Below are 25,008 nucleotides of genomic sequence, written 5' to 3'. Positions count from 1 at the left end.
GGCCATTACTTTTTAATCTGTACTTGCTTCCATTCTTTGCAGCCTCTTATGGACTGACTGAAGGACATTAAAATATGGATGGCAAATAATTTTCTCCAGCTACATAATGAAAAATCTGTTTATTTTATTTATTTATTTTAAAAATTATTTTTGGTCACTCTAAAACCAGAAACTCTATATTTAGTAACTTAGTCTCAGGTTAAGTCACATGCAAAAGATTTAGGTGTAATTTTTGAAAAGCAAATTAGCTCAGTTAAAAACAGTTATTATCAATTGAGAATCATTCTAGACTTAAATCAACACTTTCCTTTCAAGACTTGGAAAAAGTTATTTATGAATTTATCATCACGACTGGACTACTGTAATTCCTTATACCTAGGTCTTCCCCAATCTTCAATGGTTAGTTTGCAGATGGTCCAGAATGCAGCGACCAGATTGTTAACTGGTGCAAAAAAAAATGTGATCATATTACTCCAAACTGTCAATGGCACTCCCTCTCATTACGCCACTTCCAGTTTTGAGATACGGAAGTAAAATTCTCTCACAAAAATGAAGTATAAAGTATAGTTGAAAGAAAATCTATTTTCTACATTACTTTTCTATAAAATGACTCACTGGGGTCTCTAATCTGCAATTTGCCCTTTAAGTGATTCAATACTTTAACGTAATTAATACTCAAATTTTTCTGAATATTTAAATGTGATACATTGATAATGTTTGTACTTCCCTATAGTGAATGTATATACTGTATTAATAGTAAAAAAAAACACATTTATGACCACACATACAGTTTTTCTCATTGTTTAAATTTGATTAAATGATTTTGATAGTTATCATATTGAAAACTAAAGTCTTGACATTTCAATTATTAAATATTTAGGTTTTAGTTTATTTTTTATTTTTAGTTTTTTTATCTAAAACTACAAACAAGGCCCCAGGATCAGGAAAAGAACAGCACAATATAAAAATCCAGGGATCATTTATGTACTATTTATTGGCAGAACACAGAGTTTAGATTTAGTAACTTTACAGTGAAAGTAAAATTACATCATCCCAAAATAGCACTCTGATACATTCTGAACATCTGTGACATTATTAGTTAAATCAATATGACATAGATCAATTTTAGATGCATAGATTTAACAAACTGGGTGGGTATTGTACATCTTATGTAGATTGAAGATGAAGACCATTTTTAAACTGATGTATTTAGTATAATAAAAACGCATACAGAACATTTTAACAGAAAGCCAAAATTCTTAGTTTTGCTAAATGTGTTGAGCATTGAAGGTTAGGTGTGGGAATAGACTGTGACACACTCTAGGGGGTTCCACTTTACTTTCATGATTGCTGATGTCATTATTAGTTTAATTTATATATTCCAATGCTGTGGAAGCACTTCTCGGGACCGCTGTGACACATGGGTGACGTTCATTTACACTTGCACCACGAGTCCCGTGGTGGAGCTCTGGAAGGCTAAAAGGAGGAATGACGACAGTGAAGGATGTGAGAGGACCAGGTCTTGAAGTTTTGTTTGTGTAGCAGTCGTCTGTAAGGGGGTTCCACTTTACTTTCATGATTGCTGATGTCATTATTAGTCTAATTTATAATTTGTGGTTCGTGCCTACTTTTTCCAAAATCCAAAATTGAACCAGCCTGTTATATCAATGAAAGTTTTTTTTTTCCCTGTACGTTTGTGTTCTTTCCAATGCTGTGGAAGCACTTCTCCTGTGGAAACCTTACTGATGATTTCTGCTTTCTTCCTGACTTCTGATAAAGACTGAATGCGATCTTTAAATCCAGGTTTGGCTTCTTGTTTTTCAGACTCAATCATCAGATCAATGTAGTCGGGGACTGAAAGAGGGTTGGGCTTGAGGGCAATTTCCTGCAGCCGCTCCAAGGACATTTGAGAGTGTTCAATTAGTCCAGCCACATTATCCTTGACAACATCAAGCTCATTTTCAAGCTCTTCAAAGATCTTTTCTGTTGACATGACCTGTCCATGTGCAGCCTCATATCGCTTTTTTAAATCCTGATAGGTTTCCTTTCTTTTTTGTGTGACATAATCCCATTTGTATTTCTGATTGAAGTGAACATTCCAGACACACTTTCCAGGGCAGACATTACACTTTCCATTTTTCATGGCAGAGCACTTATCTTTATCATTGTCATTTGCATAAATGCATTTGTCATGACACGTGAAGTAACAAGTTTGGCAGTTGGTTAAGAAGGAGCTAGATGTGTTTTTGATCTGTTTTGGGACAGTTACTTCAATCTCGTATTCAAAATCCTTGTTTGCAACCATTTCAGCCTTGTGCTGCTCCAGAGCAGCATATGTCTTCCTGATTTCATTCAGTTTTGTCAGACCAGCATTGATCTGGGGCTGGAGACGTTCCACAAGCACTTCTAGCTGTTGTCGTTCTTTTAAGACCTCCTGTGTCAGAGACAAGCTCTTAGTTTGCATCATGTTAAGCGATGTGAAGAACTTTGTCATGCTAGAAAATCCCAGATTCCAGAACATTTGATCAAAGTTCTCCCAAACAGACTCCTTAGCTCCTCCAGATTTATTATTGGTAGCAAACATGGCAGAGTTGTTGAACTTGAAGTGAAGTGGCTCTCCGGACTCATCGGTAGAACAGGGAACCTGAGAGACTTTGATGGCCTCGAGAACTGGAGGTGTCTTCCCATCTGCAAAGGTGACCAGCACAAGGATGTTTTCAGCAATATCCTTCCCAAATATAGAAAGAATGGAGTCGAAGACATATTTCTGTGTGTGTGTCAGACGAGCAAGTGAAGCCTGTACTACGAAACACACAGCATCAATGTGGTCGATCCCTCCACTGGCAGAGAAGAACTCCTGAATCTGTGCTGTGATTTTCTGGTCATGTGCAATTCCTCTGGTGTCACCAAAGCCTGGTGTGTCCACTATTGTCAGAGAGAATGGGACCCGGAAGCCATCCATGTGATTAATCTGATATGCTGTGATCTGTGATGTTTGACTTTCAGCCTGAGATTTCTGCTTTCCTTCATCTATCAACACAAACCGGAAGTCGTCTTCCCATTGCACTCCCAGAATGAAGTTGATCATGCTGTTAATTAGAGTGGTTTTTCCTGCACCTGTGGCTCCGATCATCATAATGCTCTTGTTCTCTTTTGGGATGGTTTTCCCAAATGTGCTTCTTCTGCAGAATCCATCACTGTTCTGCCAAGTTTCATCCAGGTGGAGTTTAAACATTGGTAGGTTTTCATTGCTTCCATCTTCTATTTTTCTGCTCTCGTTGTCCTTTATAATTTGTGCAACACTTAAGCTCTTTGCATTGCTGAGATCTGTTTCCATGTTTTCGCTGCTTGTGGTTTCTCTTGACATTTTTGGATTCTCATTAACAGCAGACTGACTGTGTCTAATTGCTTTTTCCTGACCTGTTTCCATATGTGCCGCTGAAAGGAAAAGAAAATAATGGTTTGAACATCCAGATTTCAGTAAAGTATAATTAGTATTCATACAGTGTAGCGCTGTACTGTACCTAGGCAACATTTAATGTATTGTGCGAACGTCCTAATCTTTAAACATATCATGACGTTTTAAAATTTTTTATAAAGTCTAAATTTTCAGCAGGTTTTTTTTTTTTTAACAATTTCCAGAAAAGATGATAAAATCATGCCAGAGATTTTCAATGTATAGAAAATCAAAAAATTGAATTTAACCCAAAAGCCAAATTCAAGGAAAAATAAACAGAAACTATCTAACAGCAACATCATATCACTAAAGACTACATTAAACCGGGTTGTCTAAACTGTCTTTAAATGGTTTGAGAGTTGTTTCGGTTTACAGGGAGACCAGAATTCTCATTCATTCATTTAAGGGGCTTTCACATCAGATAGTTCAGTTCTTTCATGTAACAGTGTTAGATGATATCAAGGCTGAGAAAAGAACACAAAGCTGCAGACAACAGGTAAATGCAGTTATCAATGTTTTCCATTCTCATAAAGTAAACATGTTTACATGGCTTTTTAAAAACATTGGCTGCTAGTGTTTCAAGTGTTTGGCCAATCAATATACACTACCATCACTGGTAGTTCCTATTGTGCTGGGTTAGACCTAGGGGTGGGCAATATGGCAGAAATATTATATCAAAAAAATTTTTTAAATATAAAGATTTTATCACAATTCTTTGTCATGATGGTTTTACTATTTTGCAAGTTGTCTGAGCATTACAGCCAAACTAATTTCCCTGTAATAAAGAAAACACCTAAATAACAAAATAAATTAGTAAAGCATCTCAGTAAATTAGAATTAGTGGAAAAGTTCATTTATTTCAGTAATTCAACTCAAAATGTGAAACTTGTGTATTAAATTCCGTGCACACAGACGTAAGTAGTTTAAGCATTTGGTTCTTTTAATTGTGATGATTTTGGCTCACATTTAACAAAAACCCACCAATTCCCAACATCTCAACAAATTAGAATATGGTGACATGCCAGTCAGCTAATCAACTCAACGCCTGCAAAGGTTTCCTGACCTTCAAAATGTCTCTCAGTTTGGTTTACTAGGCTACACAATCATGGGGAAGACTGCTGAACTGACAGTTGTCCAGAAGACAATCATTGACACCCTTCACAAGGAGGGTAAGCCACAAACATTCATTGCCAAAGAAGCTGGCTGTTCACAGAGTGCTGTATCCAAGCATGTTAACAGGAATGGACTGAGCCTTTGGGTCAAGGCATCAAGAGCCTCCACACACGGACGTGTCAAGGAATGTCACACGGCAAATGTCACAATTTTCACTTTCAAATTGTTGAATAAAGTCTTTATTTATTTTTTTCTTCTGTGCACAAAAAGTATTCTCGTAGCTTTGTATCATTGTGGATGGATCACTGATGTCACATGGATTTAATTCAAAGATCTTCTTGCTATGTTTCTGGACTTTTCAGTTTCATGTCTATGCAGGGTCAGACAACTCCAGATTCCATCGTAAAAAACTCTTAATTTGTGTTCTGAAGCTGAACAAAGTTCTTACGGGTTTGAAACTACATGAGGGTGAGAAATTAATGACAGAATTTTCATATTTGGGTGAACTAACCCTTTAAGGCTTATCTGCGTAGTGTCCAGTATCATGGTTGATGATACTGAAGTCCAGTGTTTATAAGTGACGTGACATTCATACTCAGAATTCGTGCTCTGCATTTAACCCATCCGACGTGCACACACACACACACACACACACACACACACACACACACACACACACACACACACACACAGAGCAGTGGGCAGCCATTTATGCTGCGGCGCCCAGGGAGCAGTTGGGGGTTCGATGCCTTGGTTAAGAACACCTAAGTCGTGTTATTGAAGGTGTAGAGAGCACTGTACATGCACTCCCCCCCCACCCACAATTCCTGCCGGCCCGGGACTCAAACTCACAACCTTTCGATTGCAAGTCCGACTCTCTAACCATTAGGCCACGACTTCCATAACTAACAGTGATAATAACTCACTGTGTTTTTTGCAAACTAGGCTGCCAATTCTAGTGGGTTTTCTGCATTTTCCATCTTTTTCAGGTACTACATTTAAAGGTTCTTGCAGCTCTTCTTAACTGCTATAAAGAAGAGCATCCCTTCACTACAAGCCTTTTCCCGTAAGGGGCTGCTGTCCCAGTCTCTGTTATTTCAGAAGGACGTGCTATTATTAAGGATGTCTATTATTTTGACGATAGTGTTCCTGACAGAAATATCACTAAACGGGAGAAGCCTCTGTATATAATAACTTTTGTACACACACAGACACACAGAGAATCTGAAGCAGAATCTGTTAGTTGAGATCATGAAGAAGCCTCTCCGTGTTTGAGATAGCAGTATTGGTATTGTTGGCTTGTTTTTCAGAGAGACTAGAGCGTGTAGTAGGGGCGTGTCATTGTCTGTGTGTATTTCCATACTGGACAAGCCGGCTTTTGTTTCTTTTGTTATTTTCCCGCGCCTTCCAAGGGAAGCGTGGCTACTTATTATGCAGCGCTCTGGCCGGCTCTAGCTGATATAAAAATTCAATGAAGATGGACGCCACAAAGATTATCGCAGACGAGAATATATATCGGACTGGCGTCAGACAAGTTGGACCGTAAGATATCTGAGGCTATATCGATAGTAACATTTGATGGGGATAAAGACAGAGAAAAGAGTTGTGTTTGACATAAAAACTGTAACAATGTATTTTACAAGGTAACACGATGTAACCTTGCTCTCACTCGAAAGGTGTCCCCACATTAAGTCCTTGAATTTTAGTTGATCATAGTTGATCATAACTAGAGATGAAATAGCATTAAAATTTCATTTAATGATTATAGTGGCCAAAATGATCACGGTTATCACAGAATCCTGTTCAGAAAGTCCTAATGCTACACAATGAAATCAATTCACCAAGTTTTATGTAGAATACCAGCAGATAACAAATAAAATTAGCATCAATATGTACTTTTTGTTTACATAAACATAAACATAAAAAAAAAAAAATGATGGCCAGATTTTAAAGGTGTCTTGCAACGTTATCTACAATGCACAACTTCAAATAGAATATTGACAAAAAAGGTTTTATAAAAAAATAAAACTCATAAAACTTCATATTTCAGCCTCTTAATCATTTTTATAAAAGTAAAAAAAGATAAATTACTGACATTACAATGCACATTCTCCTTTATTATTAATAGTATGCGGTCCGATTTTTCCCGTTGTGTCTGTCGTTGCTATGCAACCAAGCAGCTTTTCAGGGGGAGGTTTACAGGGGGTATGGCTTATGTAAATGAGATGTAAATGACCCCTATTGTCACTCGCAGCAGTGAGAACAGGTGAGAACTGCACAATCTTTAGAGGCCATTTTCTCCCTTTTGAGCTTTTTTGAGTGCCTACCTTCAAAAGGCCACAACTTCTCCAAATATTATCAGATTTCCATGTGTTACACATCGTTGGAAAGCTTGGAGACTACACTTTCAGAATCTGTGAATAACTCAAAATGACCCAGAACCGACTTTCCGTGATTGGTCACATATATTAATTGACTTGAGTTTCAGCGCACACAGACGGAACAAAATAAACATGTTTATTTTTGGAGGTGGAAGCCAGTTGTTTTGGAATGCAGTCGCGTATGACAGCTCTGGAACGAAATTTAATGAAGAATTGAACCACTTTGACGACAGTATTTGCTCAAGCACTTTAGAATCATCAAAACTGGATTTCAAATGCTGTGTGACAAGATCGGTCCATCCGCTGGTTTGTCGAGTAATGCCGTCCCATCACGCAAAACCACTTTTTTTTTTGATGCATGTAATTACATTTATTCTTATAGAATTTTTTCATGCACATTTTTAGAATTAATGCACATCTTGGCATTTTAATCCAGCAGGATTTTTTTTGCAATATCCCAAAATGCACTTTAAAATAGGTGGATGGCCAGGTATCAGTTACCATGATTAGTAGATCTGGCATCTGTCAAATCATTTCAAATGTTTTAAACAAGGTAGGAACAAAAGACCCCAGGATTTTATTAAAGCCAGTGGAAAAGTTTGTCTCAGTTGACTTTTTTCAAAAATCTAGTTTAATATAGAAGTTTACATGGCATGCATACCAGTATGTGGATAACTTGATGCAACAACATTTTTTATTTACAAATAAGTATGATATTTACTGCAATATTTTGTGCACTCACCTCCTTCTGTGGCGTCTGTAGTGAAGCCCTCACATTTGTTACAATTCAAGTAACATCCATCGTTCTCCTGAACTATTTCCTTCACTGTGGCTATAAGGTCAGCAGGAGCCCTGTTTCTCTCCAATCTGCTGTGTCTGTTACAACATTTTTTAATGATTTCCTTTATGACATCATTGACTTCAGTCGGCTCAGTGCGTTCTGGCTCTTGTGTCGTGAGCACCAGGGTGTGCTGAAACACACTGTCAGAGAAACAGCTGAGCAGGATCTCGATGCACACTTTCTCTTCTCTTGAGCACTCGTCAGGTTTGAGGACCAGAATGATCACGTGAGGTCCTGGAGCAGACAGAGACAAACACTCCTTCACTGCCTGTGTGATGTGACGTAGGGACAGATCTGGGTTGAGCAGGAGAGGAGTGTTGATGACAGTCACATGTTTTCCTCGGACTCTGTCACTGTACGGTACTACATCATCTGAAGGAGATTCACTGTCAAACACAGCTCTTCCTAAGATGATGTTTCCCACTTGGCTGTTCTCTGACACACTCTTACCCAGAAGAACAACCCTCAAATCACTCACTGAAACACACAACACACATGATGTTACAGTAATGTTACACAATCTAATGGGTGCCTGTATAATAATCAGCAGACTGAAGTGACCCTTTGGGTGGCTCACATATCCTGTATAGTGTCTCTGCGTATCAATAAAGTCTAGACTCACCCTCAGGAGGCATTCTGGTTTTGTTGTCTCCTCTCCTGGCAGGAGGAATACTGGTAAATGCTGCAGAAAAAAATACAAAATATAAGTCATTTTGATAATCATCAAAATTAAAATAAATTAACATTTGAAATATATCAGTCTGTGTGTAATGGATGAATATAATATACTAATTTCACTTTTTGAATGGAATTAATGAAATAAATCAACTTTTTGATGATATTCAAATTATATGACCAGCACCAATAGATTTGTCTCCAAAAACTCTATTTTTTTTTTGTCACGTCTCTGTATTTCTCAAATCTAAAACAGCCTATAAAACATGTTCATAGACAGATACTGTACTGATGTCTAGACTCTGTTTGGGATTTAGAAAAACATAAAGAGATGGTTCAATATATTGGTAATGAATAGGCTACATTCTTAGAGAATTATATTTCATAGTCTAAAAAATATTGTATGGATGCAACAAATAAAAACAATGCAACAGTTTGCATCTCATGTTAAATGCTTGCACTCAGAGCAGCCGTACTCTTTGTATTCATTATTTTCTCGCAGTCCATATTATTTTCACAAAACCATAATAATAACAAATTATCAATTGATAATTAATCATTATTTTTTCAAAAATCATTGTTATTTGTGAACCTAGGCATTTGAAGAAGGCTTTAAGACCAAGCAGAATCCTCCGCCAGCTGCTCTCGCTTCACAGCAAGCGAGTCGCAATAACTGACCCAGCTTCACCGTCCGCGGTTTGATTTTTAATCAGTTTGAGCAAATACAACTCATTGATAATGAGCCCAACAATTAACAAAGCAGGAAAACATTCAGTCTACCTGAAGGAAGATGTATTTCATTATTCTTAAACTTGGAGCTCATTATATTGAAGTACAAATCCAAACACCAGAAGCAAACTATACTCTGTAAGTGTTCTTTCATTGAAAAGTATGTTCCCTGTTAAGGGAACTTTGGACTGCGTCCTCTAGGGGTCGATATGGAGAACACCTTGTCGTGACCCGTGTCTGAAGCATACATTGAAAAAAAACTCCCAAAAAGTCTCGCATGCACGCAATGTCCTTCAGGGGGCAATGTGCGTGAATTTGTGAGCTTTAAAAAAAAAGTCTCGCTCTCTGTTGTCTCTCTTTTCGAGGAAAGAGGGGCAGACATCTGCTTCCCTCGAGCTTTTGAGGTTATGGAACTCTTCATGGCAAGGTTAGACTTGCCGTGGAAAAGTGCTAAGAAGGTAATGCCGCAAGGTCGTCTCGATGAGCGTTATCTTTCTGGCTATAGCCCTCTGGCTCTGGTGAGCCTTCCATTTCTTCCTGATCTCCTTATAGCGATCAAGTAGAAATGGAAGAGGCCGTTTTTCTTACGCATCCAACGATTCCAGCATACAAGTATGCAATATTGAGGTGATACACAGAAACAGTTTCAGGATGAGGTAGCTGAGATGCGCCACCCTGGCAGATATCTGGAAGAAAGTAAGGCTTTCTACTTGATGCTCCGGTCTCGCCTTCCGAATTTTCGGTACCAGGGAAGTGAAAGCATGCTCAGCGGCCTTCAATCCTTCATGAACAACCAGGTCCGAGCCTGAACAACATAGGGGTCCTGGTTCATCTTTGTCTGCAGGTAGGTGTAGGAGGAATCGCGGGTCAAAGGAAGATATGCAAAGGTAGGTGATCCAGACAAGGTGTCATCACTTTCATCCGGATCGGAGTGATACTTGAGTGTCTGCTCACTCCCTCTGGGGGTTTTTACATCTTCCCCTTCCTAATTCCCCTATAACCACCAGCGCTCCACCTGACCGAGGTTAGGTGGTAACTTCCTGCATTACGGTCTCCTCTTGAGTGGGGCTCCAGCGCAGGAACCAGGGCGGGTGAGTATGATCTATTCTACATATGCTTATATATATATATATATATATATATATATATATATATATATATATATATATATATATATATATATATATATATATATATATATGTATTAAATTGCTGGTGGTTATGTGTGTGAGTATCTATCAATCACAGTGTTTACTAAACACTTGTCTGCAATATGTCCAGCCAGTATGATAGCCCTGATTCTGGCTTCATGCTTCCAGTATAAGGTGGCCAGATCATATTTTTCTGCGGGATCCTTCTTGATCATCAGGCCCGGCACTGCAAGGAATTTTTTGGATGTCCGGCCAGGTCACTCTGAGGGGCTTCCTGGTCGCTTGGATATCCCTTCTTGCTGATGCATCGAGCAGGAAGTGTAGGTGGCAGTTACGGAAGTCTTCTTATATATGCTGACTCAGGTGATGCTCCCCTCGCCAGAGGTTGGTAAATTTGAGCTTGCTTCTTCCGTGCGGTTTGCCACCTCTGCAATGCTTAGGAAGCTTTAAGTACAAACGCCAAGCTCTGTGTACTTTCTGAAAACCATATGGTAAAGAGTGTGCATGTTGAACACTCTGCACACTTTCTAAAATCCACATAAGTGGTAAGTGTATCTGAAATCCGGTACGGTAAGGGTTATGCGCTCAGCTTCGTTCCCTTTCTTCGAGATGGTTAGAGCTTGTTTCCTTGTGCTCCACTCAACCAGTGTGTTTTTATTAATACACTTCAAGTATCGCTTCCCTCAACATAAAGGGCTATTGTGAGCCTGGCGCTTCCCCTTAAGCTTCTGAGTTCTCTCCACTTGGTAATAGTTGAATTCCTCACTCCAGGGGTTGTTCTCGTGGTAGTTTAGCAGTGCTCCCCTTTACCAAAAAGGGTTTCCTATGAGCGCGCTACTATCTTTCTGAATTCGGTGTTGTCTAACATGAGAGTTGAGTTCTCTTGTTTTTTCCCAGAGCACCTGGCTTCCAGCAGTATCAGGTAAAGTAGGCCCTTCCTTCGCCTCTCTGATGTGCTGAGTTTTTGGCTAGCTAGCAGTACTCTTACCCTTCTGATTCTCATGATCAGGCTGTAGGTCGAGCAGCGTCTCTTGTAGAGAGTTGGGGTTGTGCTCCCTCTGCTAGGTAGCCTACTGCTGGCCGTTCCGACATGGAATATGCTGCAAGATGAGCCCCCTCTCTCGTGAGAGTTGGGTTTTTCTCCCTAAGTAAATTTATTTCTAGGTGTTCCAGCTTGGAACATGCGGTAGGTCGAGCTCCCCCTCTTTTAAGAACTGGGTGTTTGTCCCTCCCCTCAGCTACATATTTACTGCTAGCCGCTTCAGCATTATTACCATAGATTAAGTTGATGACTCTCAAACATTGTTTTGGGATGCACCATTCCATCTATGAGCAGCTCTATCAAAGTGCCACAAGAGCCCCCCCCCCCCCCCCCCTTTAGAACAGTATATAAAATCCATGTTATGGTAAGTGTGCACGTAAAGTATTTGCGCACTTTTTGAAATCCACACTGTGGTAAGTACACACGCTAGTACTCTGCGTTCTTTCATGCTTCATGCTCTTTCTTGAGTTGGTTAAAGCCCCATTCATCTTGGGCGCTGCTCCACCTATGTATCCTCAGATACCTAAATAGGGTGTTGCTACAAGGATCTGTTGAGACAGTTCCTTCAGCAAGCTTACGCAAGAGCAAGCATTAGCCCCTGTATGACAGGCAAGACTTAGTATAAAATGCTAGGCTCTTTGCCGTATCCCTTTAAAGGAACCTTTCTCGATTCCAAGCCTTCAGCTCTACCCCGGGTCGAGGCCCTCACAGGTAAGTTGGGTATGTAGCCTAGGCCTTTGGCCATAAGGGATGATGTCATGGACAGCCATCTAATGTCCCAGAGGCAACTCCCATGGAAATGGTAGAGTTGGTACTTAGTGCTCGCAATGATTCTGGCCTGCACTCCCCTCAGCATGGCCGTGTGGGTATACTGTTCCCCATAGCAACCCCTAAAGGATGCAGTTTGAAGCTCCCTTTAAAGGGAACGTCTCAGGTTACGTATGTAACCATGGTTCTCTGAGTAGGGAACGAGACACTGTCCTCTAGCTCCCTGCCATGCTTCGGACGCAAGCTTCAGACAAAGTTGCGCTGGTAGTCACGTCAGAGGCTGTTGCCAGCCAACTTGTTGGTGTTTTTTCAATGTATGCTTCAGACACGGATCACGAGGAGGTGTTCCCCATAGCACCCCCTAGAGGATGTAGTGTCTCATTCCCTACTCGGGGATCCATGGCTACATTTGTAACCTGAGATTTTTTTTGTTTATTCACAGGCTATATGGTCAAAAGACCTGTCGGTAAAAAAAAACAAGAAAATGTCACGGTAGCAGGTTTCTTTAAGTACTGGTGGTACCGAGGACCCGGTCAACCTGGTTCCTGATGCATACAGCGCTATGATTCCCGCGAAGCAGAAAACGCGGACGGAATCTCAAAATCCAGTCATGAAAATGAAACTTTCATTTTAATATGGACAGTCACAGAATTTGTCAAAGTTAGCATAAATTAATAAAATCAAATCTCCATATGGACCAGTATCTGTAAATGTAAAGCCGCAAAAGTTGTGCCTGTGTGAATGAATGGATGGCAGAGACGTGTGGGTTTGTTTACTACATAGAAGCACGTGACACTTTCAATAATTTCAGCATCTGCTGTCTCAATGAGGACATAAATAAATAAACAACATCACCAGAACTGTTCTGAGTCACTTGACAAGCATTTTACCATTTCATTTGAGTAAAACCAGTGTCAGTTTAAAGGTATTCACAGTAATTCCATCAAAATAAAAGTTAATTTTTTACATAAAAAGGGCATTGTGCGAGAAATATGACTATTATTTAGTAGAATGTATGTTATACTGCTACTATTGTTGAAAAAAATTTATTAAACTTTATTTTTTAAAGAAATAAATCAATATTTCTTCCATGTTTTAATTTTAATAGCAAATCCCCTTTATATACCAACTAATAAAATGTGTTTCAATTTCATTAAATAAAAGACAAATTAAATTTGGGTGAAACTTGTTTACTGTTATTCATAATTATATTACTTGTAGAAAAGCTTTAAACACAATTGTAAATAAGTATAAAAAATTGCATTGGTTTTATTTCTAGTGATAAAAGTTTTTTTTTTAATTAGCAATTTTTGTGTTTTGCTTTGGTATCGAAATTGGTACCGAGAACCGTAGATTTTTGCTGGTATTGGTACCGAATACTGAAATTGTGGTACCGTGACAACACTATTCTGTACCTTATTTTCTTAAAGAATAAACACTTATTTTATACAAGATTAAACATTATAAATAAAGAATAAAATAAATAACCTCAATAAGAATCAGAATTCAGAATGAGCTTTATTGCCAGGTATGTTCACACATACGAGGAATTTGTTTTCGTGACAGAGCTCCGCAGTGCAACATAACAGCGACAGAACAAAAAACACAATAAGGAATAAAAAATACAAAAAAATACAAATAGGTGGGTAAGGATTGACAATATACAAATTGACAATGTATGGCAGGTATATTAAAAAGAGCATTTATGTATGTACATGTATATTATGTGGAAAAATTGTAACTGTACGCTAAGTATGTGTGTTTGGATAAATAAGTGTATGTGTATATAAATCTAAGTAGTATAGTGTGTTCCATGTATGTACATGTATATTATGTGCAAAAGATTTACGTGTACGCTAAGTATGTGTGTTGGATAAAAAGTGTAGTGTATATAAATAGTGTAGTGTGTCCCACAGTTATTATCAGCTGTTCATAAGATGGATTGCCTGAGGGAAGAAACTGTTCCTGTGTCTGGTCGTTCTGGTGCTCAGTGCTCTGTAGCGTCGACCAGATGGCAACAGTTCAAAGAGGGAGTGTGCTGGATGTGAGGGGTCCAGAGTGATTTTAACAGCCCTTTTGCTCACTCTGGATAAGTACAGTTCTTGAATAGATGGGAGGGTTGTACCGATAATTCGCTCAGCAGTCCGGACTACCCTCTGTAGTCTTCTGAGGTCCGATTTAGAAGCTGAGCTGAACCAGACAGTTACTGAAGTGCAGAGGATGGATTCGATGATGGTGGAGTAGAACTGTTTCAGCAGATCCTGTGGCAGGTTAAACTTCCTCAGCTGGCGAAGGAAGTACAACCTCTGCTGGGCCTTTTTCACAATGGAGTCAATGTGAATGTCCCACTTCAGGTCCTGAGAGATAGTGGTGCCCAGGAACCTGAATGACTCCACTGCAGTCACAGTGCTGTTCATGATGGTGAGTGGGGGGAGTGCAGGGGGGTTTCTCCTGAAGTCCACGATCATCTCCACTGTTTTGAGCGTGTTAAGCTCCAGGTTGTTGAGAGTGCACCAGACAGCCAGCTCTTTAACCTCCTGTCTGTAAGCAGACTCGTCACCGTCCTGAATGAGGCCGATGAGTGTGGTGTCATCTGCAAACTTCAGGAGCTTGACAGAGGGGTCCTTAGATGTGCAGTCATTAGTGTACAGGGAGAAGAGCAGTGGGGAGAGAACACAGCCCTGGGGAGCTCCGGTGCTGATTGTACGGGTGCTGGATGTGTATTTTCCCAGCCTCACTAGCTGCTGCCTGTCTGTCAGGAAGCTGTTGATCCACTGACAGACGGAGGTGGGCACGGAGAGCTGAGTTAGTTTGGGCAGGAGGAGGTTTGGGATGATCGTGTTGAAGGCAGAGCTGAAGTCCACAAACAGGATCCTCACATAGGTCCCCGGTCTGTCTAGGTGTTGCAGAACATAATGCAGTCCGATGTTTACTGCATCGTCCACAGACCTGTTTGCTCTGTAGGCAAACTGAAGAGGATCCAGCAAGGGTCCAGTGATGTCCTTCAGGTGGGCCAGCATCAGTTTTTCAAATGACTTCATGACTACAGACGTTAGAGCCACAGGCCTGTAGTCATTTAGTCCTGTAATTTTGGATTTCTTTGGGATGGGGATGATGGTGGAGCGTTTGAAGCATGAAGGGACTTCGCACAGCTCCAGCGATCTGTTGAAGATCTTTGTGAAGATGGGGGCCAGCTGGTCAGCACAGGATTTCAGACAGGCTGGTGTAACACAATCTGGGCCTGGTGCTTTTTTCCTTTTCTGCTTCCTAAAGACCTGGCGCACCGCATCCTCGCTGATCTGTATTGCAGGTGTGGGGGAGAGGGGGGATGCAGGAGGTGTGAATGGTGAGAGCGCTTGATTGGAGAGGTGATCAGGATGGGTTGCAGGAGTTGTGAGTGGTGTGAACAGTTGTTTGGAGAGGCATTCAGGGTTGGTTGCAGGAGTTGTGAATGGTGAGAGCGGTTGATTGGAGAGGTGATCAGGATGGGTTGCAGGAGCTGTGAATGGTGTGAACGTTTGTTTGGAGAGGCATTCAGGGTTGTTTGCAGGAGTTGTTATTGGTGTGAACGGTTGTGTGGAGAGGCATTCAGGGTTGGTTGCAGGAGCTGTGAATGGTGTGAACGTTTGTTTGGAGAGGCATTCAGGGTTGTTTGCAGGAGTTGTTATTGGTGTGAACGGTTGTGTGGAGAGGTGTTCAGGGCAGGTGATGGGTGTTCTTTCAAACCTGCAGTAAAACTCGTTCAGATCGTCTGCCAGTCGTTGATTTTCCACAGTGCTGGGGGGTGGTGTCTTGTAATTGGTGATCTTCTTTAGGCTTTTCCACACTGATGCGGAGTCGTTCGAAGTGAACTGAGTCCTTATTTTTTCAGAATAATTCCTCTTTGCCACTTTGATCTCCTTTTCCAGTGTGTATTTAGCCTGTTTATACAAGACATTGTCCCCCTTCACGTAAGCATCTTCTTTGGCCTGACGGAGCTGTCTGAGTTTTGCAGTGAACCACGGTTTGTCATTGTTGTAATTTAGTTGAGTCTTGGTAGGAATACACATATCCTCACAGAAACTGATATATGATGTTACGGTCTCTGTGAGTTCGTCCAGATCAGTGGCAGCAGCTTCAAAAACACTCCAATCAGTGAGGTCAAAACAAGATTGTAAATCCTGCTCTGCTTCATTAGTCCATCTTTTTACAGTCCTTAATACAGGTTTAGCTGATTTTAGTTTCTGCCTGTAGGTCGGTATAAGATGAACCAGAAGGTGATCAGAATGTCCCAAAGCTGCTCGTGGAACAGAGTGAAATGCAACCTTTATTGTTGTGTAACAGTGATCCAATATATTACTGTCTCTTGTGGGACAAGTAACATGCTGTCTGTATTTTGGCAGTTCACGGGAGAGATTGGCTTTATTAAAGTCCCCAAGAATGATTAAAACAGAGTCTGGGTGTTGTTGTTCTGTCTCTGTGATCTGCTCAGCGAGTTTCTGTAAAGCTGAGCTCACGTGCGCTTGAGGAGGGATGTAAACACTAACCAGAATGAACGAATGAAACTCCCGCGGCGAATAGAACGGCTTGCAGTTAATGAAGAGCGTTTCGAGATTTGAGCAGCACGTCTTCTTTAACACAGTTACATCTGTACACCACCGTTCATTGATGTAAAAGCATGTCCCGCCGCCGCGCGATTTCCCCGTTGATTCTGCGTCGCGATCCGCTCTAAACAGCTGAAAGTCCGGCAGATGGAGCGCGCTGTCCGGTATGGTGTCATTCAGCCAAGTTTCCGTGAAACACAGAACAGCAGAGTGGGAGAAATCTTTATTTGTCCGAGAGAGCAGAAGCAGTTCGTCCGTTTTGTTGGGTAGAGAGCGGAGATTTGCCAGATGGATGCTAGGCAACGGCGTTCGAAATCCGCGTTTTCTGAGTCTCACGAGCGCTCCCGCTCGCTTTCGCCGCCTGCGCGTCCTGAAGCGTTTGATCAGGGCAGCCGCTCCGCCGACAAGAATGTCCAGCAAAACATCAGAATAGTCGAAAACCGGTGAAATATCGGGAGATGTGTTTTGCCGAATATCCAGCAATTCGTCCCTGGTGAAACTGATTGCAGGAATATAACTAAAGACAGGACAAACTAACAAGAACACAAAAAAAAACTGCAGAGCACATCACGGAGGCAGCCATCCTGTATCGGCGCCACTCAGAGTTTAACAAGCAGAGTTTAACAAGCAGAGTTTAATAAGCCCTTATTTTGCATTTCTGAAGTTAATTGGCAACTCTAATGATGATGTTACTACCTTTTGACTCCCTGACAGTGGCACCTAGCTTGCCCAAAAAAAAAAAAAAAATCCTCCCTGTTGTAGGAGATATGCAAGAAATTAATAGAGTTAAAAAAGAAGAAAAGTGGGTGGTTGGTTTCGAAACACGAATACACCTCATAAAAAATGATGTGATGAAAAAGTCAGGCTAACATATTATTAATTAATATAAATAATTTAATCAATTAAAACCTTTTTTATACTAGATTAAACTTGAATGTCAATACTATTAAACTGACTTTAAAATCTCAAGGAGTTTAGAAGTTGAAATGGTAAAATGTCACCGTGCATGTTAGACCCTGATTGCATGTTAGCATAAATCTAACAATATAATTAGATTTTTTTTCTTTTTTTTAAAATGAACAATTCCCGTATAAAATGGGACAGCAACCACTCTATCGAACATTTTTAAATCGTCCACAGCTGAGCAATGCAAGAGGTGAGCGTGCAAAGTGAATGTGATGCACAAAGTCATATTCAGATGCAATGAAAAAAAAAAACATACCCAAAACTTGTAAATAGTTAACAACATAGCCTAGATTAGGCCCATACTCTATTCTTAAGTATATAATGTATTTTTTTAACCCAAAGTAACACATTTTAACTGATTAATCACCTATTTTCATTTGCTGCATGTTTTTTTTTCTTTGTTTTTTTTTTCTGTGAGAGGGAAAAAAAATTTATGTATAAGCATTTTATTACATTCAGAAATTATTACGGCAGGCCTAATAATGTTATAGACGCCAACAGGATATTTTTAGTTCCCTTCCCTTTACAACAAATCCTTTACATTTAACAAATGTATCAAAACAGAACAATAATTAAAATTGTATGTTTCTAATGGATAAATATAATTGCAGTATATGATGCTTAGTTATAAAAAAAAAAAAAAAAAAATAATAATAATAATAATAATAATAATAATTTAAGAAAACATAAGGTAAGGTTGGGATCTCTCATTCTGGAGAAATCCAAACGTTTTCGTATTCGTGATGTTGCCCATTTGAAAATAGGTTTTGTAGTTCATGCGTGTTTCAGTATTCGACAGAAAAAAATCATAATGAACAAAAATATGCCAAAGTGGGCCACTGCTCGTGCCGAATGACACAGTGAATGGCTACGTTGTTTTCAATGAATATGTGTGTTAGGCACCAGCGCGATCAAACAGCTAAAACAGAAAATACTCAATATTTGGTCACACAAACCTGTTAACCTGACCCCCCATTATGGGACCAAACTTATAATTGTAACAGTTTCCTACTTCAGTGTGTTACAGACATAATTGTGGTGTCTTTGGAAAGAAGACCCTTTGGGCTTTACTTTTTATCAACCAGATTTGATAATGCTCAAAAATATTAAGTTATAGACACTGAAGTGCCTTGAATTTTTTTTTTACTACTCTGAATATTTTTTTATTTGATATAAAAATACATGAAATGAGTCCTGGAGCAATCTAGAAAAGTAATGGGTTGAAAGCCACATGTCATGAGTTTCTATTTCAAATCTGAATAAAATATCATGAAAAATGAGACTTCTGCAAATATTTTTTTGAGACTATGTCTACACCCCCCACCCCCCAAATATAAGAAAATATATTTCCCAATAGTATTGAAGACTTCTACAAACTATTTAGTCAGTAAACATACCACTGCATAGTTTTTTTCAATTATAAAACACTAGACATAAACTTAGACATCATATAAATGATTTATTTGAGCACTAGAAAAATACAATAAGAATAATTTGAGTAAGAAAAATAAGAATAATAAGAAAAATAAAAAAAAGATTTAACTTTGTTTGCCAATTACAGAACATCTTGAGATTGCTAGAGATGCATATTTTACAATGAATTACGATGCAAATAAGTGCTGATGTGCTGATGGCCACTTATACAGATTGTAATAACACAAATGTGCCGAAGTAAATAATCCACTCTCTCTATTCATATAGACGTGTTCACTTTGATAGCCGTGATCATTCAGTAATAGCGAGCTGATTTGGGCTGATTTACACTCAAACAGATGGTAATCATGCAGATACTTTCACATTCAACATAAAACACACCCTCATATATATAAAAACTGGTGAAAAATAACACAAACAAAGAAAAAGGCGATCGCTATAAGTTCCGCCTCCATCAGCTGACAGGTGCGTCACGAGGGAGCGCCAAAATTCAAATATACTAACTTTCGTCTATCTTTCATTCATTCTTTTTTCCGGTGGATCATCTCATTCTGTTTGTGACACAGTACGCTGCAAAACCATGCCGTTTTTTACTACCAAGACGCAGTTTTCGACCGTGAGTTATTCCATAACGGACACAAACAGTTCTGTCGCTGAAGAACTGAAACGTAAACAAAGGAATTATGATCCATATTACAACGTTATTGCTTCGTTGGACTAAACGTGCTCCATTAGATGTCGTTCAGTGGACCCTTACCTTTCTAACTAAACTGGGATTTACAGCTGTGGATGTGTTTATGACTCGTTATTACGACGGATCTGGTATGTACAGCGTTTTCATTGCTCATGTTTTAATGTGTACTGCTTACACAAATGTAGCAAATACAGTCTTTATAAGCTTTCCATTGAAAACAGCGATCTGTCGTCGATGCTTGAGGCTTAGATCTTTATAATGATACATAGTTTGTCAAGATTAAATTTGTCCCGTTTCATTTAAACGTGCAGTATGGAATTTTTGGCCACCAGGGGTCACTCAATCAAAATAATAACATAAGACGTACTTTGATGACGTCGGGAAAGAGCGTAGACTCGTGGGAGTTGTTGTTCATTGGAACACGCGCTCTGTCGCTCCCCACATTCCTCACTCATTTTAACCGAGGCCGGCGACACACTGGATGCGTGGCGCAAGCGTCTCAGCTGCGTGGCGTGTCAGTTTTTCATTCGGCTCCCATGTTAATAGGTTAGAGCTTGCAGACTGCCTGTGTGAGCCGCGCGTCTCAGGCGCGGCTCAAGGCGCGCGGAAAACGCGTGCTTGCTAGAAATAGAACCGACGCCTATTTTTCACACGACACGCACGCGTGTTGGAAGCGTTTCCAGGCAAAATATAATAGGAAAATATGTTTATATGTAATTTTGTACACAAATACATATTAATTCATGACATTTTGATGTTTGAAGTCTATAGGTTGACATAAATTCAGATATAAATGTAATTTAATAAATAAATAAATAATTATCGATTTTCAAATATTGCACCTGTCAAACATCATTTATTTTGCCGTCAATACTGTTGACGGTGTCCTTTATCAGTAGGCTTTATATTTATGTTCAACATGAAGTATAGATATTGTTGTCATGAAGACAAGAGCCTGGTGTGTTAGCGGTCTCCCTTCACCTACAGCAGCAGCAGCCAAGTATTTTGACAATCACGTCTTTTCGAACGGAGAGATATATGAATTATCAGACCCCTATCAAATCAATATTCCATCTAGCTAGTAGTAATATATGTATAAAACACAATATATGTTAAAAAAAGCTACTTTATCCAGCTAGATATAGAACACATGTAGATTTACATTATACTCTACATGAGAGCTAGTCCGTCTGCGTTTTACACAAGACATCATCGTTTCACAAAATATACGGATAGATATAGTTAGCTGAATGGATGAATACCTGTTTATTAGAATGCAAACATCTCTCTGTAGTTTCAGCTTGTCACGAAGCTCTCTCTATCTTGGAAATGCAACTCCAATATTTACCCGTGTCTTGTTTGTTCTCTTGTCCCAAAACCTTCTCAGGTCATTTATTTCACCCGTACGTTTGCGCTACACAGAACGTGCAGGCAAAGCATAATCATGATCCATAACTGTTATTGATTGAAGTATAAATACGAATATAAACAATATAAATATAAAATATAATAGTCTCGATCAAGACTAGCTACTACTTTTTCTTCTTCGTCTCGTCTTTGCTTCTGTTCACCTTTGTATTTGGCGGATCCGCAGGATGTTAGATATACTAGAGGGGTCAAAGTTTATATGACGCCATAGACGGGCGACAAAACGGAAATAAAGAAACGTGCCGTGTCTTCTAATTAAACTATAATTTTCTCTGGATTTGAAAGTTCGTGGAAACTTTCGGGATAATGTAAGTACACAACTAAAAAATATATATAACATAGATATAGTGATATCTGCTGTTTTTAAAGCAGAAAAATTACATATTGCGCCTTTAACCACATCAACTCTGGGGACCCACCGGTGGGTCCAATATTGCATATGTCTAATTCTCAAAAAATCAAAATAACAGCTGAAGTGGTTAATCTATTCATAAACACTGACACGTGCGAGTTAAGCGGCTTTTAGGATGAGGGCGTTCTGGTGCAGGCTAAGAGGTTTTAAAGGCATAATTCAAAATGCAAACTGTTAGCAGTTAGAATAACAGAGTTAACAAAAAAATTATTCTAACTGCTGGACCGTTCTCATTTCACTCTGCATATGGAACCTAAAGACCTATTTTGTTTTATTTGCTTTTAACCAAGAATGAACCGAAATGAGCCTAAGACTATCCCACATTTTTAAAAATAAACTCACTGTAAATTTTCTAATGGTTTTTAAGGACGTTACAATGTTATATTATAATGTTATTGTTGTTTTACTTCCTCCTTTCATCTCCATTAACAAACCAACATTTTACAATTACATTCAGTTCACGATCCATCCTTTTGTGCCACCTGGCGGTAGTTTCACGAATGATTTTAACAAGCGACTGACTTGGAGTTAACGCCGTGGCCCTGCTGCCATTCTTATTCTCTACCTATTGCAATAATTGCCGTTAATAGTTTTCATCGTCTGGCTGACTATTTCTTGTATACATTTTTCTGAACATTCCTGTCATACGCGCACAAACTGACAGTCACCACTTATAAGCTACTACAAAATATTGTAGAAACTTTATTTTCTGTAAAGTTGCTTTGCAATGATTTGTATCGTAAAAAGTGATATACAAATAAACTTGAATTGAACTGAACTGAATTAAAAGTTATAGTTGTAGTTTCTGTGCAGGTTTTCTTTTTATTTTATCTTTATTGGACTTTTTGCAATTTTGTACAAAATAAAAGATTTTCAAAACAAATTTCCTGGTTAAACAATTGTTTTTTATTTTATTTTATTTAATATGGACACAATTATACACAAATAATGCTTTTTTTCACACTGATTAATCAAATCCAAAAATAAATACAAAACTAGTGCTAATTGAAAGAAAAGAGGTTGACAGAAAGTTTGAATCCCATATTTGGTGATAATATAGCACAACAAGTGATTTATAAGCTATTCTTTGTAGGCCGGTCATTTATAACCGAAAACCTTGAAGGTGTTACAGGTATTTTAACACTTTTTCATTTATCTATTAGAACCTTTATTTCGTGTTGCTTCTCTTTTCAAGTATACAATGTCTTTATGTTGCTGCCTTGACATCATGGTTTCGAGTATCGATACATCTCCCCTTTTCCAAAGACATCTTAATAAAAACATTTTAATAAAATCCATAAATTCCATAAGACTTGATGAGACTGCGGCATAAAATTTTTTATTTACAAATAAGTATGATATTTACTGAAATATTTGCACTCACCTCCTTCTGTGGCGTCTGTAGTGAAGCCCTCACATTTGTTACAATTCAAGTAACATCCATCGTTCTCCTGAACTATTTCCTTCACTGTGGCTATAAGGTCAGCAGGAGCGCTGTTTCTCTCCAATCTGCTGTGTCTGTTACAACATTTTTTAATGATTTCCTTTATGACATCATTGACTTCAGTCGGCTCAGTGCGTTCTGGCTCTTGTGTCGTGAGCACCAGGGTGTGCTGAAACACACTGTCAGAGAAACAGCTGAGCAGGATCTCGATGCACACTTTCTCTTCTCTTGAGCACTCGTCAGGTTTGAGGACCAGAATGATCACGTGAGGTCCTGGAGCAGACAGAGACAAACACTCCTTCACTGCCTGTGTGATGTGACGTAGGGACAGATCTGGGTTGAGCAGGAGAGGAGTGTTGATGACAGTCACATGTTTTCCTCGGACTCTGTCACTGTACGGTACTACATCATCTGAAGGAGATTCACTGTCAAACACAGCTCTTCCTAAGATGAAGTTTCCCACTTGGCTGTTCTCTGACACACTCTTACCCAGAAGAACAACCCTCAAATTACTCACTGAAACACACAACACACATGATGTTACAGTAATGTTACACAATCTAATGGGTGCCTGTAAAATAATTAGCACCCTGAAGTGACCCTTTAGGGGGCTCAGATATCCTGTATAGTGTCTGCGGACTAGACTCACTCTCAATAGGCATTCTGGCTTTGTTGTTTCCTGGCAGGAGGAAACACGGGCAACAGCGCCTGGAGAAAATAAAAATGTTAGCTATATTGGATACCTTTGTATAGCACATTAATCCCACACCTTGCATACTTTTACAAAAAAACAAATACAAGTAAATGAAAACAAATAACAAATCTTTATTTATAAAGAAATTAAAATAATAAATTACTGAACGCAACATTAGAACATAACAAAACTGTAATTTATATTATTAGTTAGTGTTTGATTTTGTTTATTATTTTTGTTTATTCTGAATATATCAAATAAGCTTTATTTTTTCAGCCACTTTTTTTATTAATGCAAATATATAATCAGCCAATCACATGAAGCATCTCATAGCATTTTAGTTATGCAGATGTCTAGATCTCAGAAATTGCACACCAAATAACGTTTTGCCAAAATTTGAGAATTCATATCTTTTACTGGACATTCTAGTTGGTGTGCTCCAAGCTACACAAACAAAGGAAATGCACTGGTGCACTTGTGAAATTCAGGTTTTTGGACTCGACGGCCGAGCATTCATCTGGTGAATCTTTGCTCCCTAGCAAATAAAACGGACGAACTAGTACTTCTCAGCCACACAAACAAGGTCTTTTTAAACTCTGCTGTGCTTTGCTTCACTGAAAACTGCTTGAATGGAGCCTTCTCGGACAGCGAGCTTCATCGAACGGGCTTCCAGCTGTTCAGAGCGGATCACGTCACTAAGTCACCTTGTGATCATGAAGTCATTTGAGAGACTGGTGTTGGTCTACTTGAAGGTAATCACTGGACCCTTGCTGGACCCCCTGCAGGTTGCTTACCGAGCAAACAGGTCTGTGAATGATGCAGTCAACATGGGACTGCATTACATCCTCCAACATATGGACAAAGCAGGGACTTATGTGATGATCCTGTTTGTGGACTTAAGCTCTGTTTTCAACATTATCCCTGATACCTTTCTGAATAAACTTACCCAGCTGTCTGTGCCCATCTCTATCTGTCAGTGAATCACCAGCTTTCTGACAGCCAGGCAGCATCTAGTAAATCTGTGAAAACTCACATCCAGGACCATCACCATCAACCCTGGAGCTCCCCAGGGCTTTGTTCTCTCCCCAGTGCTCTTATCTCTCTACACCAACGACTGCACATCTAAAGATCCCTCTGTCAAGCTCCTGCAATTTGCAGATGACACCACAGTCATCGGCCTCATCCAGGATGGAGAC

General features: G+C 39.3%; 1 protein-coding gene across 2 annotated transcripts; it reads right to left on the bottom strand.

The window, feature by feature from the left end:
* Positions 1 to 1,455: 1,455 nt before the first annotated feature.
* si:ch73-170d6.2 (uncharacterized) lies at positions 1,456 to 23,853 on the bottom strand. Of its 2 annotated transcripts, XM_059547248.1 has the most exons (5): positions 23,768 to 23,853; positions 23,059 to 23,634; positions 8,415 to 8,474; positions 7,694 to 8,269; positions 1,456 to 3,438 (listed from the first exon to the last, which is right to left on the bottom strand). In XM_059547248.1, exons 1-5 carry the CDS (start codon positions 23,778 to 23,780, stop codon positions 1,625 to 1,627), a joined length of 3,039 nt encoding a protein of 1,012 aa, XP_059403231.1. In that variant the 5' UTR covers positions 23,781 to 23,853; the 3' UTR covers positions 1,456 to 1,624. The 2 variants fall into 2 exon arrangements, with proteins under 2 accessions (XP_059403231.1, XP_059403241.1); XM_059547258.1 differs by lacking the exon at positions 8,415 to 8,474 and having other exon boundaries at positions 1,457 to 3,438.
* Positions 23,854 to 25,008: the final 1,155 nt, after the last annotated feature.

Source organism: Carassius carassius, chromosome 1, assembly GCF_963082965.1.
Source record: "Carassius carassius chromosome 1, fCarCar2.1, whole genome shotgun sequence".
Lineage (NCBI taxonomy): Eukaryota > Metazoa > Chordata > Actinopteri > Cypriniformes > Cyprinidae > Carassius > Carassius carassius.
The sequence above is the reverse complement of the archived record's forward strand: the minus strand, read 5'-3'. Positions and strand labels throughout refer to the sequence as shown.

Excerpts from the sequence above, each read along its gene's own strand:
- si:ch73-170d6.2 (XM_059547248.1), bottom strand. Across the intron at positions 8,270-8,414 it reads AACCAGAATGCCTCCTGAGG|TGAGTGATTTGAGGGTTGTT; the intron begins GTGAGTCTAGAC and ends TGTGTGTTTCAG. Across the intron at positions 3,439-7,693 it reads TACAGACGCCACAGAAGGAG|CGGCACATATGGAAACAGGT; the intron begins GTGAGTGCACAA and ends TTTTCCTTTCAG.